Source organism: Staurois parvus, unplaced genomic scaffold, assembly GCF_062004578.1.
Source record: "Staurois parvus isolate SC_StPar_1 unplaced genomic scaffold, SC_StPar_1.0 ptg000704l, whole genome shotgun sequence".
NCBI lineage: Eukaryota > Metazoa > Chordata > Amphibia > Anura > Ranidae > Staurois > Staurois parvus.
The window spans coordinates 7,258,002-7,274,210 of NW_028318500.1; the positions used below are offsets into that span (position 1 = coordinate 7,258,002).

Sequence of the window (16,209 nt, forward strand, 5' to 3'; positions counted from 1 at the left end):
ACCGCTGCACTTTTTGATTTGTATTTGGTAAGGTTGGTTGTATCTTATTACGTGTGGCAGCAGCTTATCTTTTCACTATATTTTTATTTACTGTATTCGAGTGCAGAATTATATATGTTGTTATTCACAATAAGAAAGAAAAACCAGACAGGAGGACCTGATCGGACAGATCATATGAAAGGGACCTAGGGCTGCTTTCAGATTGATGCGCTTTGCCATAGACTTTTATTAGATCTTGCAGGTGTGGTGTACTTTCTGAAAGTGCAGGATATAAGTCTATAGCTAAGTGCAGCTAACCCACAGGTGCACTGTGCCGTACCTGCAAATCAGTGTGAAAGCAGAATAACCCCCCCCCCCCCACCCTTTTTTTTTTGTTCTCATATATGCCCATTGCTAAACTGTGATGTTTAATAAATTGACCTTTTATCTTTCAGTTCCTGCTGGCATTGCTGAAGCCAGTGCTATAGAGGAAGCATCGGCTTATGCAGCTTCTGCTCCCTCCATAGCCGGCTCCATCCACAATGATGCCGAGGCTTGGCAGTCCCAGAGCAGAAGGTGGCAGGCCACATTAGAGGGCTCCACAAGCCACCGCTTGAGCACCCCTGCCCTGAGCATCACAGGAAACCTTGACGTTTTCAGGTTTTACGGAAACCCACCCCTCTGGACCCTACTGCAAATAGCAGCCATGATGACCTGACACTTTGATGGTTAGTAAGAAAGGTATCATCTGACATTGCTGGTGAGTGGAAAATAGCCCCTTACATGTGTGACCAAGTTGGTGAAGAGCTTCTCTTCTTCTCTTACATTGGTAGCCAGTGATAGGAAGAATGTCCCCTTACATTGGTGGTCATTGACAAGCATGTTACTTTTGGAAACAGCTAAAAGAGTTTTTTTTTTTTTTTTTATTTATCCAAGAGAAAATGATAGAGGCTCTACTAATCCAAGACCACTGGATCTGCCCAGTTGAGAAATGCTGCCATAAAGGATCATCATTTGGTTGCAATTGCAACCAGGCTTTCGGAAGAAAGTTTGAATTCAGCCATTACTGATACACACTGCTCAAAAAAATTAAAGGAACACCTTGAAAACACATCAGATCTCAATGGGAAAAAATATCACGCTGAATGTCTATACTGATATGGACTGGGTAATGTGTTAGGAATGTAAGGATGCCCCAACGAAAATTATCAACCTACAGAGGAGGACTGAATTCAAAGACACACCGAAAATCAAAGTGAAAAAATTATGTACCAGGCTAGTCTATTTTGCTGAAATTTCATTGCAGCAACTCAAAATATGCAAAATGTGCTCCTAATAAGACACTGGATGGTGTCCTGGGGTATTTCCTCCCAGATCTGGTCCAGGGCATCACTGAGCTCCTGGACAATGATGAGCAACCTGGCGGTGTCAGATGGACTGAAACATGATATAGCAGAGGCGTTCTATTGGATATAGGTCAGGCGAGCGTGGGGGCCTTTCAATGGTATCAATTCCTTCATCCTCCAGGAACTACCTGCATACTCTCGCAACATGAACCCAGGACCCACTGCACCAGTGTAGGATCTGAGAGTGGGTCCAAGGATTTCATCCCGATAGCCAATGGCAGGCAGGGTGTCATTGTCTAGCCTGTAGAGGTCTGTGTGTCCCTCCATGGATATGCCTCCCCAGATCATCACTGATCCACCACCAAAACGGTCATACTGAACGATGTTACAAGCAGCATAATGTTCTCCACGGCTTCTCCAAGACCATTTCATGTCTGTCACGTGCTCAGGGTGAACCTGCTCTCATCTGAGAAAAGCACAGGCCGCCAGTGGCAGACCTGCCAATTCTGGTGTTCAATGGCAATTGCCAATCAAGCGCTATGGTGCTGGGCAGTGAGCACAGGGCCCACTAGAGGACATCGGGCCCTCAGGTCACCCTCATGAAGTCAGTTTCTGATGGTTTGGTCAGAGACATTCACACCAGTGGCCTGCTGGAGGTAATTTTGTAGGGCTCTGGCAGTGCTCATCCTGTTCCTCCTTGCATAAAGGAGCAGATACCAGTCTTGCTGATGGGTTAAGGACCTTCTACGGCCCTGTCCAGCTCTCCTAGAATAACTGTCTGTCTCCTGAAATCTCTTCCATGCTCTTGAGACTGTGCTGGGCGACAAACCTTCTGGCAATGTCACATATTGATGTGCCATCCTGGAGGACCTGGACTGCCTGTGCAACCTTTGCAGGGTATCGCCTCATGCTACCAGTTGTGACACTGACCATAACCAAATGCAAAACTAGCAAAAAAAAACTGTCGGAAAAGATGAGTAGGGAAAAAAAAAAAAAAAAAGTCAGTGGCCTCCACCTGTAAAATTATACCTGTATTGAGGGCCGTCTCATTGTTGCCCATCTAGTACACCTGTTAATTTCATTAACACCAAAGCAGCTGATTGGATCAAAGAAAATCAACAGAGCTTTGCCTCATTTCAGAGCTTCCCTTCAGATATGAAGCAACTACACTTGCAATGCACAGTAAATTTACCTTTAGTAAATCAACTCCATAGGCTAAAATGGAGGGGAGTTAACAGGCAGAGAAAAGTAAAAGCTCAAAACACCTGTAGGAGCAGCTTCTTTGAGCTGCAATGTACATGAGATCCTAACCTTCCCTAAAAATAAGGCTAAACTCCTGTAAGAGGAAAAAAAAAAAATCTTTAAGCTTACAGCATGCATGGAGCCTAAAACTGTCAAGGCTGGCAAGAGATATGCTGCAGCCAGAAATCTGCAAGTGTCTTTTCCTAGTGCAGTAGAAAACTAGTATATAAAGTATAGTTTGGTTATATTACGCTGCCTAGCTAGTTTATCTGCCTTGTCTGTGTAAACACAGTTAACAATACCTGTATAAACTAGAATTTCAGGAGGCAGTTAGCCCAGACCAGACAAAAGGAGAAAAAAAAAAAAATTGAACACAAAAGAGACATTTTGACCCACAAAAAAAAAAAAAAAAAAAAAAAAAGCCCAGAATGTTTGGAGTCAATGACACTTCTGTCCTTAAATTAACCACCTATCCTTTGGCGTTTATGGAATCCTATATTAAAAATCCAAAACTTTATACATTCCAATTATCCAGCAAGAAAACAAGAATTAAAAAGGCAATAAAACATTTTTATTTGATATTGCAAGAAAACAGGTTCAAAGCAGAACTATATCCCCACCTCTAAAGAAATGGTTCTTGAGGAACAAAACAAACAAAAACACACATTGAAAATCAATATGGGATAATATGGAGCCCAGAAACCGTACCTTTTTTTATTTGGTACCTGAACATAAAATAAAAAAAAAAAAAAAAAAAAGGACCAGTGATCCATTCATCACAACTCAAGTCTCCCACACAGTATTAAGATATTACATTTTATGAGGCCACATAAAAAAGGGTTCCATTGTGCTATATTAAGCACGAATCACACTGGAAATTTTGTCTTCGCCTGTTTCCGACCCAACTCATACACAGTACGATCATAAATTTCAAGTTATCAGAACAAAAAGATAGTACCTACTGTGCATCAATCCCATGATCAAGCATGTAAGATTTAAAAAAACAAAAGACACAGACCATAAAACAGTACTTGATACTCTATGTTTACAGACCTTTTACAATAAGTAGCCTGCTTTCCAGATACCATAGGTGAGACTTAACACTATGGTAAAAACTAAAAAAAAAAAAATCCAATGATTTATATCAAGCAGTATTTTATGGGTGAAGACCAGACTAACCTCTGGATCTTTTGGCAGCATAAAAATAAGTCTCTGTTCTTTTTTCCCAGTGGATGCTAGATTACAGATGGTATCCCACAATAGCAGAAACATAAAGAAGGCCCTGCTACAAATCTTAGTTCTGATGCTGATGGGCTTATGAGCTGGATGTATACCCAGTCATGTCTAAGTAAATGTATCATATCACCAGCTTTAATTAGGCCAATTCTGACAGAATTTCATCAGCACCACATAGGAAAAGCACTTATCCGAACTTTGGAGTATTCCTTCATTGCACTGTTCAGTCTATATTGCTCAGCAAGCATTAAATGACTATACACACTGACATGTGTTAAGTTCACATGACTCAAATCCTGTACCATAAAACTATCTTTAAAAAGGCATTTGACCTTGAGATCTTAAGCTTGCACTTAGCTTTAAGCCAGAAAAGTCTCTAAACACCCCACCACAAAAGGCAAATTAAAAAGGCAATCAACGAAAGAAAAAAACAAAAAAAACAAAAAAACATATCAAGGCAGCAAAAACAACAGTGCCCTCCAAACAAGTCCTGGGCCAGGAAATTCCTGGTCATATGTGCTATATCAGCAGTCTGGACGATCACTAGCTAAACTAATCTTTGAAAGTGCTGCAGAAGTACACAAACAACCGCAGGCTCCGGTGCAATCAGAACAAACCATTTCCACTTTTCCCCAGCAGCATTGTGTTAAATGGCATTTTGAGAGGTGTTTGGAAGTTAATCGAACAAATCCTTGATACTGGAACTGGCAATGGCTGATGTGTAAAAAGGAGTGCTCATAATATTTTGCTGGAATTATCCAAAGAGGAAAAAAAAAAAAAGAAGGCTTCATAAACTTTAGCCTGTGGACGCTCTTAAAAGGGCGAAACAATACAATTCTAAATGGGTCACTTGTGTACATCATAAGATCCAGTTATCAAAAGCCGATGTTCTCCATTTTATTACAGTAAGAAACCTAGCTGACTGTCCTAGCTGCTGTGATGAAGGTATCACACACTAACAGGATTAATGAAGAGACTGAAAAACTCCTGACCCCAGACAAAAAACACACACATACATCGGACAGGATACAGCTTAACAATGTTGTCTGGTGATCTAGAAAACCAAAACCCAGTGACCGTTTACACCAAGAAACGTAGAATATGCAGAAACCGTACCCTGAAAAAAGTTCCACGCTCATCTTGTATAGGTTGCACCTTGTGAGGCCATAGTTCAAAGAGCTCCTCCATCTCATTGAGACTAGTTCAAATAAGTCTTGCTCAGTTCTCTTAAGGACGTTACCGTATTAGGTACCTAAAACCCACTCAGGACCACATACCTGAATGTTTGGCAGAATTGTCTAATATTTAGCTTCAGCTGCTTCGTAACCATTTAACATACAGTCATATATTAATGTGGTACAATGATCTGCTGCCTGTTTAGGGTCACCAAGCCCCTCTAATTTTAGAGGAGGAGATTTTCTGCTTCATCGCTGTTGTTTATGAAAAATTACTGGGAAAAAAAGCAAACTAGAAAAAGAAAAACAAAAATTGGCACCCGGCCTCCTATAGCCGGCATAGGCAGAAGAGTGTGGGGATAAACACTCCAAAGGCCACCAGAATTGGAAACATGAGGCTGCTGTTGTCTGAGGCATATGGGTTAGGAGTGCGAGGACCAGACTGTACACGGTTCTTGTTACTTTGTTTCTTTGTACTTGGGCCTTCTTCGTCTTCATCTTCTTCCTCCTCTTCCTTCTTCTCCAGGCCAGGATGAGGCTGCAGTTTTGGCACCTCTGCAAAGAAGAAACAGAATTTAGAATGCAGATTTGCTGTGCAAACAGATTCTGTCAAACAGTGAGTGAAGAAAAGCCTTGGGACAAAAGCACAGAAACTGCACACAGCAGCTGCATCCTTCTGTAGAAACCTATTGTTCTCTATAGTCTTGCTATTCACCAGGTCACATTTAGAACACTCCAGAAAATCATTGGCGCCTTCAGAAGTGCCATTGCACTTAAAATTCTTGCAGGTTTAGGGCCTCTGTCGACAGACCTTTGTTCACTTCAAGTAAGTTTTGAACTTTAGTGGAATGCAAAATCTGCCTGAATTCTAAGGGACCGCAAAATCTACAGTGTTTGTAAACCCATATTTTTTTTCCCTTTTTAATCAATGAACATGTCATACTTACCTGCTCCATGCAATGGCTTTGGACAGAGCAGACCCCATCCTCCTCTTCTCAGGTCCCCCACCAGTGCTCCTGGCTTGCTCCTCCCACACCCACCCTGTGCCAAGTGCCCCCACAGAAAGCCACTAGCTATGGGGCTCGCTCCCGAGCCGTTCTGTGTGTCCATTGACACACACTGTGTGTCTCAGCCCCGCCCCCTCCTCACTATTTGTGGTTGACAGCAGGTGGAGTCAATGGCTCTCATTGCTATGTCTGAGGAGGGAGAGAGTGTAGAGAGCCCTTGCCATCGTGCACAGCACTGGATTGAGATTAGGCTCAGGTAAGTATAAGGGGGGGTTGTGCTGGTGAGGAGGAGCAGCATGCATAAGGTGTTTTAACTTCATGCTGAGAATGCAACAAGGTAAAAAACCTTCAGTCTTTAGAACTGCTTTAAATCATGCCAACTGCACCCGTCAATTACTTCTGGCTGATTTCAATAACGTTGATCGGATTGCAATGACGCAAGCCCCAAACCTGTTACCACAAATCCTTGTCAGCATTTTCTCTGCAAATTAGATGTTTGCTGCACTAAGGATATACATTGGGGAACATGGAATATTTCAAACAAAAATAGGCATGTAACTCACCATCAACTGTTCCTTTCATGAGATAAAGTGCACATACTTTGGGGTTATCGTAATATCCCTGAAATAAAATGAGTAAATACTGTTTAATAATGCATCAAACTGTGGGTAATATATTTAAGTGTTACTAAACCCAGGACCCTGCATTCACTATATCTGGTCTCCCACAGTACACACAACATGGAAATGCAATTATTTACCTTTTCTCATCACCAGTTAGAGCTTGTTCACATATATGCAGATTGGATGTGGTTTGAACCGCATCCAATCTGCATGAGAAGTGAAAAAACATTGCTTCCTATGGTGCCTTTTCCAGTGCACTGGCGGTGTGGATTCAGTGTGTTTTTTTAAAAAGAGTCATGTCTGATTTCTGAGCAGTGCAGTCCAGTTCAGGTACGGATTAAGGGCTATTGACTTCTATGGGAACCATTTCTAAATTGCATATGTGTGAACAAGATAAGATCCTGAGCTGATCCTGTCCTGAACCTGATGTGAACCTGCGAACAACTACTGTATCAATTAGCTGTGAAACCTGAGCTTCAATCCGCACTGCACATGTGTGAATCAGCTCTTAGAGTAGTCTAGTGATTTCTATCAGTGTTCAGCCGAGCACTGATTGGAGCTTGCAGGAGGAGTTTTCATTTTGCTCTAGGGCACATGTGTCAAACACAAGGCCCCACTGCCGAATACGGCCCTCCAAGCCATATCATGTGGCCCTTGCACCTCTGCTGCGAGTCTGCTCCCAACTTCTTCCCTGCAGTGGCAAAAGGCAAGAGGGGTGCACTGTGATGTAAGTGAGAGTGGGGGACTCTTGACTTCTGATGGCGGGGGGCTCTGGAAATCTGCTTATAATTATGATAATATTACAATTTGATGACAGTTGAAAAGGAGGATCACACATCGCTGGTATCATCCACGAGAACCTTTATTAGAGACTCCTCAGACAGTACACCATGGCAGAACCATGTTCTGTCTGAGCAGTCTCCAAAAAAAGTCTCTTGCTGATGATACCAGCGGTGTGCAACCCTCCTTGTCAGACTTGCATCATCTGCTACAGGAGTGTGAGTGGGCTCTGTGCTGGACTGCACCTGGCCTTCACAGCTTAAGTCTTAAGTTATTTCTAAAACCAGTAATAATCACATGCAGAGACAATTATTCAATATGATAAAGAGTAGATACATTTATATAGTTTGTCAGATACAACTGGCCCTTTGAGGGCAACCATAATGCTGATGTGGCCCACAATGAAATTAAGTTTGATACCCCTGCTCTAGGGGGATGCAGAACCCCTAACCTCTGTCTAGAGCAGGGGTGGGCAAACTTTTTGACTTGAGGGCCGCAATGGGTTCATATATTGGACCCGGGGGCCGGACCAAGAGTAGATGAATGATGTGTATGTGTGAATTAATATAAATTAAAATTTTACTTACCTTTGCTCCGCGCGTTCCTCTCGCCGTGTTCCCGCGCCGTTCCGGTCTTCAGGGCGGACTGTGAGAGGAGCCTAGCTCCCCTCACATTTGTCATGCTGCCCCGCCTACACACATCCTGACAGCCAATCACTGGCTATCAGGATGTGAGTGGCAGCGAGACTGGCCAATCATTGCATTTGAGCGCGCTGAATGATGCAAATGTTTGCCTGCCCTGGCTGTTTTTTTTTTGTATCACGCTCCGCGGGCCGGATTAAAAGGTCCGCCGGGCCATATACGGCCCGCGGGCCGTAGTTTGCCCATTGCTGGTCTAGACAGTGCTTATTGGCCTTGTGCTAATCACATGCACTCTCCCAAGAAAAAAAACAAAACACCTCTAGCAATACACACCAAACTGAGCATGTGCAGAGTGTCTCCACACAAAATGTCTTATCAGGAGATAAGAGGGGGACACTGGAAGAAGGGCAGGGGGGAAATCAGAGAAGTCTGGATCAAAATAGCTTTTTTAAATAATGCAGAGGATTAACTCCCTAGGTTCCACAGTGAGTAGAACAAGTATGCTTTACTGCATATACAGACTGATTTTACCTTTGTGGGGTTAGTAATGCTTTAAAGGGGCTCATGTATGACAATTGTGCAATTAAATTGTAGTGTTGCCCACAGTAACCAACCAGCTTCCAATTGGTTATTCTGCAGTCCAGAAAATAAAACAAGGTTTCTGACTGGCTGCCATTGCAATTGCCCTTGTGGACAATTGTACCAAAAGGCTGTTGTAGAATTGGGAATATTTTAAATATTTATTAAATGGGAACTTTATTGAATATTGAGTAATAGCATATCAAGAACAATGTTTCAGACGATGGAATAGGAAATGATACAGTTGCAGAAGACTGATATAAAAAGAATACCTTTACACCCATTGATCATATTGTGAATGATAAAATAGATACCCGAATATAGGCCATGCTGGCCTTGCCTACCTGTCTTTTAAGCTACAAGCTCTTAAGGCGGTCCTATTTTCCTTGCTCACCTGCTGCTTATTTCTAATGTCTCACTGACTTTAGTAGGGAAGCAAGGTTAAAGTGGCATTTTATTTTTTTTATGGATCAGCATTATTAAAAATAAAAGCATTTTTTTAAAAAAAGAAATCTAGGTATGGATATTTTTACATATTTACATTGGTCCATCTTGGACCAAAGTACCTGTCCATGTACCATACCTGTGAGATCTCTCTAGAACAGGCATCACTAAATGGCAGACCAAGTCACTGTCCCAAACGGACCCATTCAGTCCTGCCATTTAAGAGCCTTTTCTCCCCCCTGTCTCACGGTCATCCTCATAGAGCGGACAGTGGGAGGCAGGACAATTCTGGATAAAGGGCGGGAGCTGCCCGAGGTTAACAAGCAGGTGATTGGTTGCTAAGATAAAAGACAGTCCTATCAATCACTGTCTGAGTAAGGTAGGACAGTGGGTGGGGGGGGCGAAGTTAAAGGGGCTAAGGACATTAGTGTGAAGGGGGGGGGTCAAAGACAGTAATGTGGGGACTGTGGTGTGTGGAGGCTGAGGACATTAAAGTGGGAGGGGCTAGGACAGTAACGTGGGGGGGGGGGGGGGGGCACTGAGGACAGCAATGTGGGGGCTGAGGACAGCAACATGGAGGGGTCCGGGGACAGTAACGTGGGGGGGGGGGGGGGGGATGATGTAAAAAGTGGCAGAGAACAGTACTGTTTGGGGGGGTGGGGAAGGGGGTTGATGTGAAGGAAGCTTCCACACTACTGTGGAAGGGGTGATGTAAAGGGTGATCTGAGGACACTCATCAAGAGGGATACTGCTGTGAAGGGTGGGGGGGGGGACAACTGTGATGTGCAGTGGGGATTGAGGATGCTGATGTGAAAACAGGTTCAGATCTATACATGTGCATTTGGTGCCCTAGTTGTGGATAGGTCAGCACTACCTGCTAGAAACCTGGAGAAGTCCCTGCCTTTTTTTCAAAATAGCACCACAGCAACACGTGGTTTGGTGCACACAAAAGTGCACCACAGGGGCCTACATGACATTTGGACCTCTGATGCCTGTAAATTTTACTGCCCGAACCTTGGTGAATTTTAATTCAATACTCCTGCTCTAGAAGCTGAAAATCACCCCTATTAAAGTGATCTCCACTTGCTTCCAAGTCCTGTGCTGAGCAGCTGCCCTGCTGCATTCCTAATACAGAAGGTTGCCTGCTGGGCATGGGTGCCTTTCAGAGAAAACTTTGCATTTTCTCTATGTATTCAAAGCATTCTCTGACTGGACAAGGTGGAGAGGCAGAGTGGTGGCATCACACTGTCCTTGTCCAATCAGAGAACTGATAAAAGGCAAAGCATTGTCTGAATGGGGCTTATACTGAGCAGCTGTCCACCTGAGTTAAGAATGCAGCAGGGCATCCCCCTGGCACAGAACCTAGAAGCAAGTCAAGATCACTTTACTAATGGTGCCTACTAAAGCGATTTCCATCTTCTACAAGGATCTGACAGGTATGCATTACAGGCAACTTTCATATTTCTACAGATAATAAGGTTTGTAATTAGTGGTGCACTGAAATGAAAATTCTAGTGCCAAAAGCGAGACCGAAAATTCAAAATGCACTTAACTGAAATGTGCAGATTTTAAAAATGAATATATATTTTTTGGAAAAAAAATACACTGATTAAAAAAAAAAACGAAAAAAAACAATATATACCCCAATTTTTTTGTAAAAATATGAAAGAGGATGTTACGGCAAGTAAATAGAAATCCAACATGTCACACTTTAAAATTGCACACACTCGTAAAATGGCATGAAACTACGGTACCTAAAAGTCTCCATGGGTGATGCTTTAAAAATTTCTACAGGTTAGCAGTGTAAAGTTACAGAGGAGGTCTAAGTATGGCCTAAGTATGTGTTCACCACTACATGCGAGCATGGGGGGGGGGGGCACTTTAAACTTTTTTTTTTTTAATTTATTTAATGTTTTTGTTTTTTATTTTGCACTGTCGCTTTAAAAACATTTTTAATCACTTTTAATCTTATCACAAGAAATGTATGCATCCCTTGTAATAGAAATAATTAGTGCCAGGTCCTCTTTATGGAGAGATATGGGGTCAATAAGACCCCACATCTCTCCTCTACAATGTAAAGCATTGGATAAAAAAAAAAGCATTAATCTAGTGCTTAAAAAAACCAAAAACAAAAAAAAATGGCTGGAGTGGGAAGTGACATCGCTCCGGTCCTCCAAGGGCATAGAGATGAGTGCGGCCATCTTTCCTTCACTCAACTCTTTGCCCAACGCCCGGATCGATGGTTTCTCAGGTAAGGCTGAGAACTACCGAGCAGCGGCCGGTGGTGGCAGGCAGAGTTTTTTTTCATAATTGGCCGAAAGGGGTGTTTTTGGCCGAAACGTTTTGGCCACCGAAATTTGTGCATCCCTATTTGTAATATTTCTCATTTCCCCATTAAATTGGATATCCTTTACTTCCCGTCCTAGTAATGGTGGTCTTTGGGATGGAAGAATAAATCAATAATGGAGACATTATAGCGCAATAAGAAATATACCTTTTTTTTTTTTAAATTACCCTCATTTACGGTCTCATAGACAATGGTCATCGGTACAGACAACAATAAACACCTGAGAGAGGTCCAAAGCCTTTGCCACCTTAGCAAAACTAAAAATTCAATTTGGCTCCTGAATGTGTTACTGTTCCCAGCACCGCACACATAGGCAGAGTGAGAGGGACAAGCTAAAGCTCTCTCCTGCTCCTCCACAGTGGTGGTTGACAGCGAACAGGAGCACACATGTACTGGAGACTCCAGGGGATGCCATAGGTCCCAGGAGGCAGAGGGGGCACCCACATGCCAGGAGTCAGGCAGGGCAACCAGGGGGTACTATGAGGGGGAAACTCAGGAGTATGGAAGTTCTGCTAATAGAAGCCCATTTACCAGAAACATAAAAACAAGAAACAAAAAAACTTTAATATCAATTTAAAGCATTATTAAACTCAAATGTTTGCTTGTATAAGGGTCTGTAAAATGGCAATACAGCTGTGTTATATGACTGTTTTACATACAAAGCACTCCTATGTCCTTTGAGGGATCATCAATGCAATTATCTATGAACAGATCAATAAAAGCAGTGAACATTACCTTTACAAACTCAACATTGAGCTTCCCAGTAAAGGTGGAGACTTCCCCTTGTACACTCAGTTTACCCTTCCTGATGACAATTGGTATGATTTCATCATGTGCTGTACTGTGTCCCACACGGTCAAATATATCCAGGTCTTTTACCACAGTATGGCCATTCACACGTACATCGAACACCTGAGAGTAGCAAAATGCAGAAACATGAGCCGTCACTTAGTGTCGCACACCTGCACAGACAAATATGCCATCTGCTGGGCTGTCATGTCACGCCTTGAAAAGGAGGGGACAAGTAAGGAACACGACACCCTTACCTTCTGCTGGGACTGTGCAAAGTAGACCTCTGCAAATTTTAACACCAAGACGTACTCTCCTTCTTCCCTTATAGGGATCTCGTATCCAAAGCTGTCCTCATTATAGCGCTCAGTCTGGTACAGAATCTGATCTTCAGTATTTGACCGTAAAATTGGCAATTTCAATCCATAGTCTGATGCTAAACAACAAATAAGGAAAATAAATCACTCTCATGCCCAGAGATCACAAATAATTCTGCATTTGGAATGGTTGGTATATGAAAATAACACACTTAGAAGAGTTTCCCATTCCTGATGCTAACCACCAGCATCAATGAATGGTTTGTGCAACAGAAGCTCCATGCTGCTGACAAGCAGAACAAATGACAGGAAGTACGATCACTTGCTCCGTGCATGAATTACTTCGGTCTGTTCGTTCTACAGATGAACTTCCTGATCATTTGTAAAGCATGATTCCTGTTTTGTAGAATGTTAAAAGATAAATTTACCTTTGTAAAAATAAATAAATGCATATCTTTTTGCAGATACAAAAAAAAGTGCATTTATTTTTTTTTTTTACTAAGAGCCTGCAAAGCATTGCACCCGCGATCATCAGATCAAGGGTGTAATACAGGACTCCTGCAGACGGTCAGTGTATCTATCTGCTCGTATCTTGTAAGGGCAGGCAGTTACACTCTGCAAGGAAGAATCAATGGACTACCACAGTGCTCAATAGTGCCATGGTAGTTCATTGAGAAAAGCATTGCACCCACAATCATCAGATCAAGGGTGTAATACAGGACTCCTGCAGACAGTCAGTGTATCTATCTGTTCGTACCTTGTAAGGGCAGGCAGTTACACTCTGCAAGGAAGAATCAATGGACTACCACAGTGCTCAATAGTGCCATGGTAGTTCATTGAGAAAAGCATTGCACCCACAATCATCAGATCAAGGGTGTAATACAGGACTCCTGCAGACAGTCAGTGTATCTATCTGTTCGTACCTTGTAAGGGCAGGCAGTTACACTCTGCAAGGAAGAATCAATGGACTACCACAGTGCTCAATAGTGCCATGGTAGTTCATTGAGAAAAGCATTGCACCCACAATCATCAGATCAAGGGTGTAATACAGGACTCCTGCAGACAGTCAGTGTATCTATCTGTTCGTACCTTGTAAGGGCAGGCAGTTACACTCTGCAAGGAAGAATCAATGGACTACCACAGTGCCCAATAGTGCCATGGTAGTTCATGGAGAACTAAAAGCTGACAGCCACAAAGGCTGTCAGTACTTGTAGTTTTCCATTCGCGAATGAGTGAAGCAGCCAGGTGGGCGGAGCCCCGCATGGCTGAGTTTCTTTTTCTTTTTTTAAATAGTGACAGTGAGTTTGGGGAGAAGGTCCCCGACTCCTGTCACAGGGAGGCAGCAGATCGGGCTGCGGCTGCAGGAGTGGGAACATGTTACATGTTCTCATAGGTGAAGTTACAGCAGGGTAGGATCACACACATTACAATCTGATTGTACAAACTCCTTGTGATCTACTAACAAGTGTGTAGCACAAGGGCCTGACAGATCCAAGTGTGTCCTGATATCACAAAGTTTTCGTAAATCTAAAATTGATATTATGGTTGGATTGCAACATGTAGGGTTACCCAGAGCGTAGATTTAGACACGTGCCTCTCCTCTGAAGAGTGATCCACGTTCTGATTACTTTTCAATGGCAACCGACAAGTGGTAAGGAGGTGATGTGAAGCCTTCTCACCACCCATGTTAACCAAATGGTATTTTCGGCACTTACCGCATTTAGTGAACTTGCCACCTGCTGATCGGGACACCTTGGATAGTTTTTGCTGCAGGCGTGAAACATCATGACCGTGACATATAAACATTCCCTTCCACTGTCATTTGTGGCTTAGAGTGGAGTTCCGGTCATTTTTGTGTTTATTAGAAGTCAGCAGCTACAAAAACTGCAGCTGCTGAAGTTTAATAAACACACACTGACCTGTCCCAGGGTCCAGCGATGTACACATCCACACCCTCATCTCAACTGTGGGCACCAGGCTGTGACAGCTTGCAGCTTCACACCTGGGTTCCCACTGCGCATGCGCAAGTCGCGCTGTGCTTCCTGATTGGTCTGGCAGTCTACTGGGACCTATGAAATGTCTCAGAAGACTGTGGGAGGAGAAGGTCCAAACTTCCAGCTCACTTCGCCACAGCAAACTGAGTCGGAAGTGGGAGCGGGTACCTGTCAAAACCAGGTACCCGCTCCCCCCCAAAATGTGCCAAATATGGCAGTGGAGAGGGGGAGGAGGCAAACAAGTGGAGCTTCCACTTTTTGAGTGGAACTCAGTTTTAATAGGAGTGGGAGCAGGAAAAAACTGAAATTTTATCGCCTCCATCTGCACATCTAATGAGGCCTAAGGCTCACCACACACTTACCAATAAACTTTATACAAGAACTATGAAATAAAAGGACACACCTATCTATCCAATCTGTCTGGCCCTTGGACTGCATCGTTGTTGGCAGATCTAAAGAAGATTGTACAATCAGATGATTCTGTGTATAGGGAAGGACACTTATTTTATTGCACAATCCATGTGAAATTTGATAAAAATTATGGAAACAGATTGAGCCATTAAAAATTCCCTTCCCAACATGGAGCTGATTGACTAGGGAGGAAAATGATTGATCAATTGGCAGCACCAAGGTGATTTGTCATAAATTGGATTGTATTGGTTGGATTGTGAGGTTGCCTGATGGAATTTGAGATATAATTGAGAACTTTTGATTGTATCTTCCAATTATTGACTGAATTGCACATCCACGTGTGAGGCATATCGGTCGATCGTCTTGTTGACTATAGGTGGATTATCAATATGGGAACAAATGTATCAAAAAAGAAATTGATCGTGTATGGTGGATCTGTCTTTATGGGTGTGAAAGGGATCAGGTTGGTCTCTCACACCCTTTCATTCAGCATTGTTCACACTCCAAGCCCTGTGCTAGTGATGAGCTGTCACCTCTGTATAGGGAGGTTCCTGATGGTAGGGATCCCCTATGGAGGTGTCTCCCCAGATCGTGCTCCGATCACACCCCCTCCTGTCATCAGTCACTCACCTCTGCCTACTCTGCCCTCCAGCGGGTCCTTCCGGTAGTGGATGCCGTGCACGTCTACATGAGCATCGCCCCCGGCATTGACAGCCCAGATCACTTTGTCCCCCATGGCGGCTCCTTGTGAGGTGAGCGCAGCAAGCAAACAGCAGAGCAGAGCGGCCACTGGGGCCCATGTCACCGGGCCGGGCATGTTTCCGGGTGACACCCCACGCCTGACACAGGACTAACGAGGAAGCCGGACACTGTCAGCGCGGCCCCGTCTCCCAGCACTCTCCCCTCACCGGACCCAGGCGGCTAACCCGCTCTCCGCCGCCGCCAGCAGCCCGCACATTTCATTCACTCTCTCCAAAGGGACAGCCGAACATGATGGTGCCGGGCTTCAAACACTCATTGCGCCTAGCCTGACTCGCTGTCCTTGTCCGGATTCTGATTGGTCACAGGAGACAGGGCGGGTGGGGCTTCGAATAACACATAGAACACGTGTCCAATCCAAAGGCAACGCTGGTTTCTAAGGCGGGGCCAAAGTACGAAGTTTGTCTGAGTCGTGGAAACCGGTTGGTCCGGTTGCAGGGTGACGGAAGTGGAGAGCGCTTCCGGGTAGAAATACCGTGTGTGAGTTATTACCGCTCGTTACCAATTGAACTACTGATATTCCTTGCCTGTCCGGTCGGT

At 43.8% G+C, this 16,209-nt stretch overlaps 1 protein-coding gene across 1 annotated transcript; it reads right to left on the reverse strand.

The window, feature by feature from the left end:
• Nucleotides 1–3,116: 3,116 nt before the first annotated feature.
• MLEC (malectin) lies at nt 3,117–15,957 on the reverse strand. Its single transcript, XM_089653285.1, has 5 exons — nt 15,541–15,957; nt 12,446–12,624; nt 12,135–12,311; nt 6,549–6,606; nt 3,117–5,533 (listed from the first exon to the last, which is right to left on the reverse strand). Exons 1-5 carry the CDS (start codon nt 15,725–15,727, stop codon nt 5,307–5,309), a joined length of 828 nt encoding a protein of 275 aa, XP_089509411.1. The 5' UTR covers nt 15,728–15,957; the 3' UTR covers nt 3,117–5,306.
• Nucleotides 15,958–16,209: the final 252 nt, after the last annotated feature.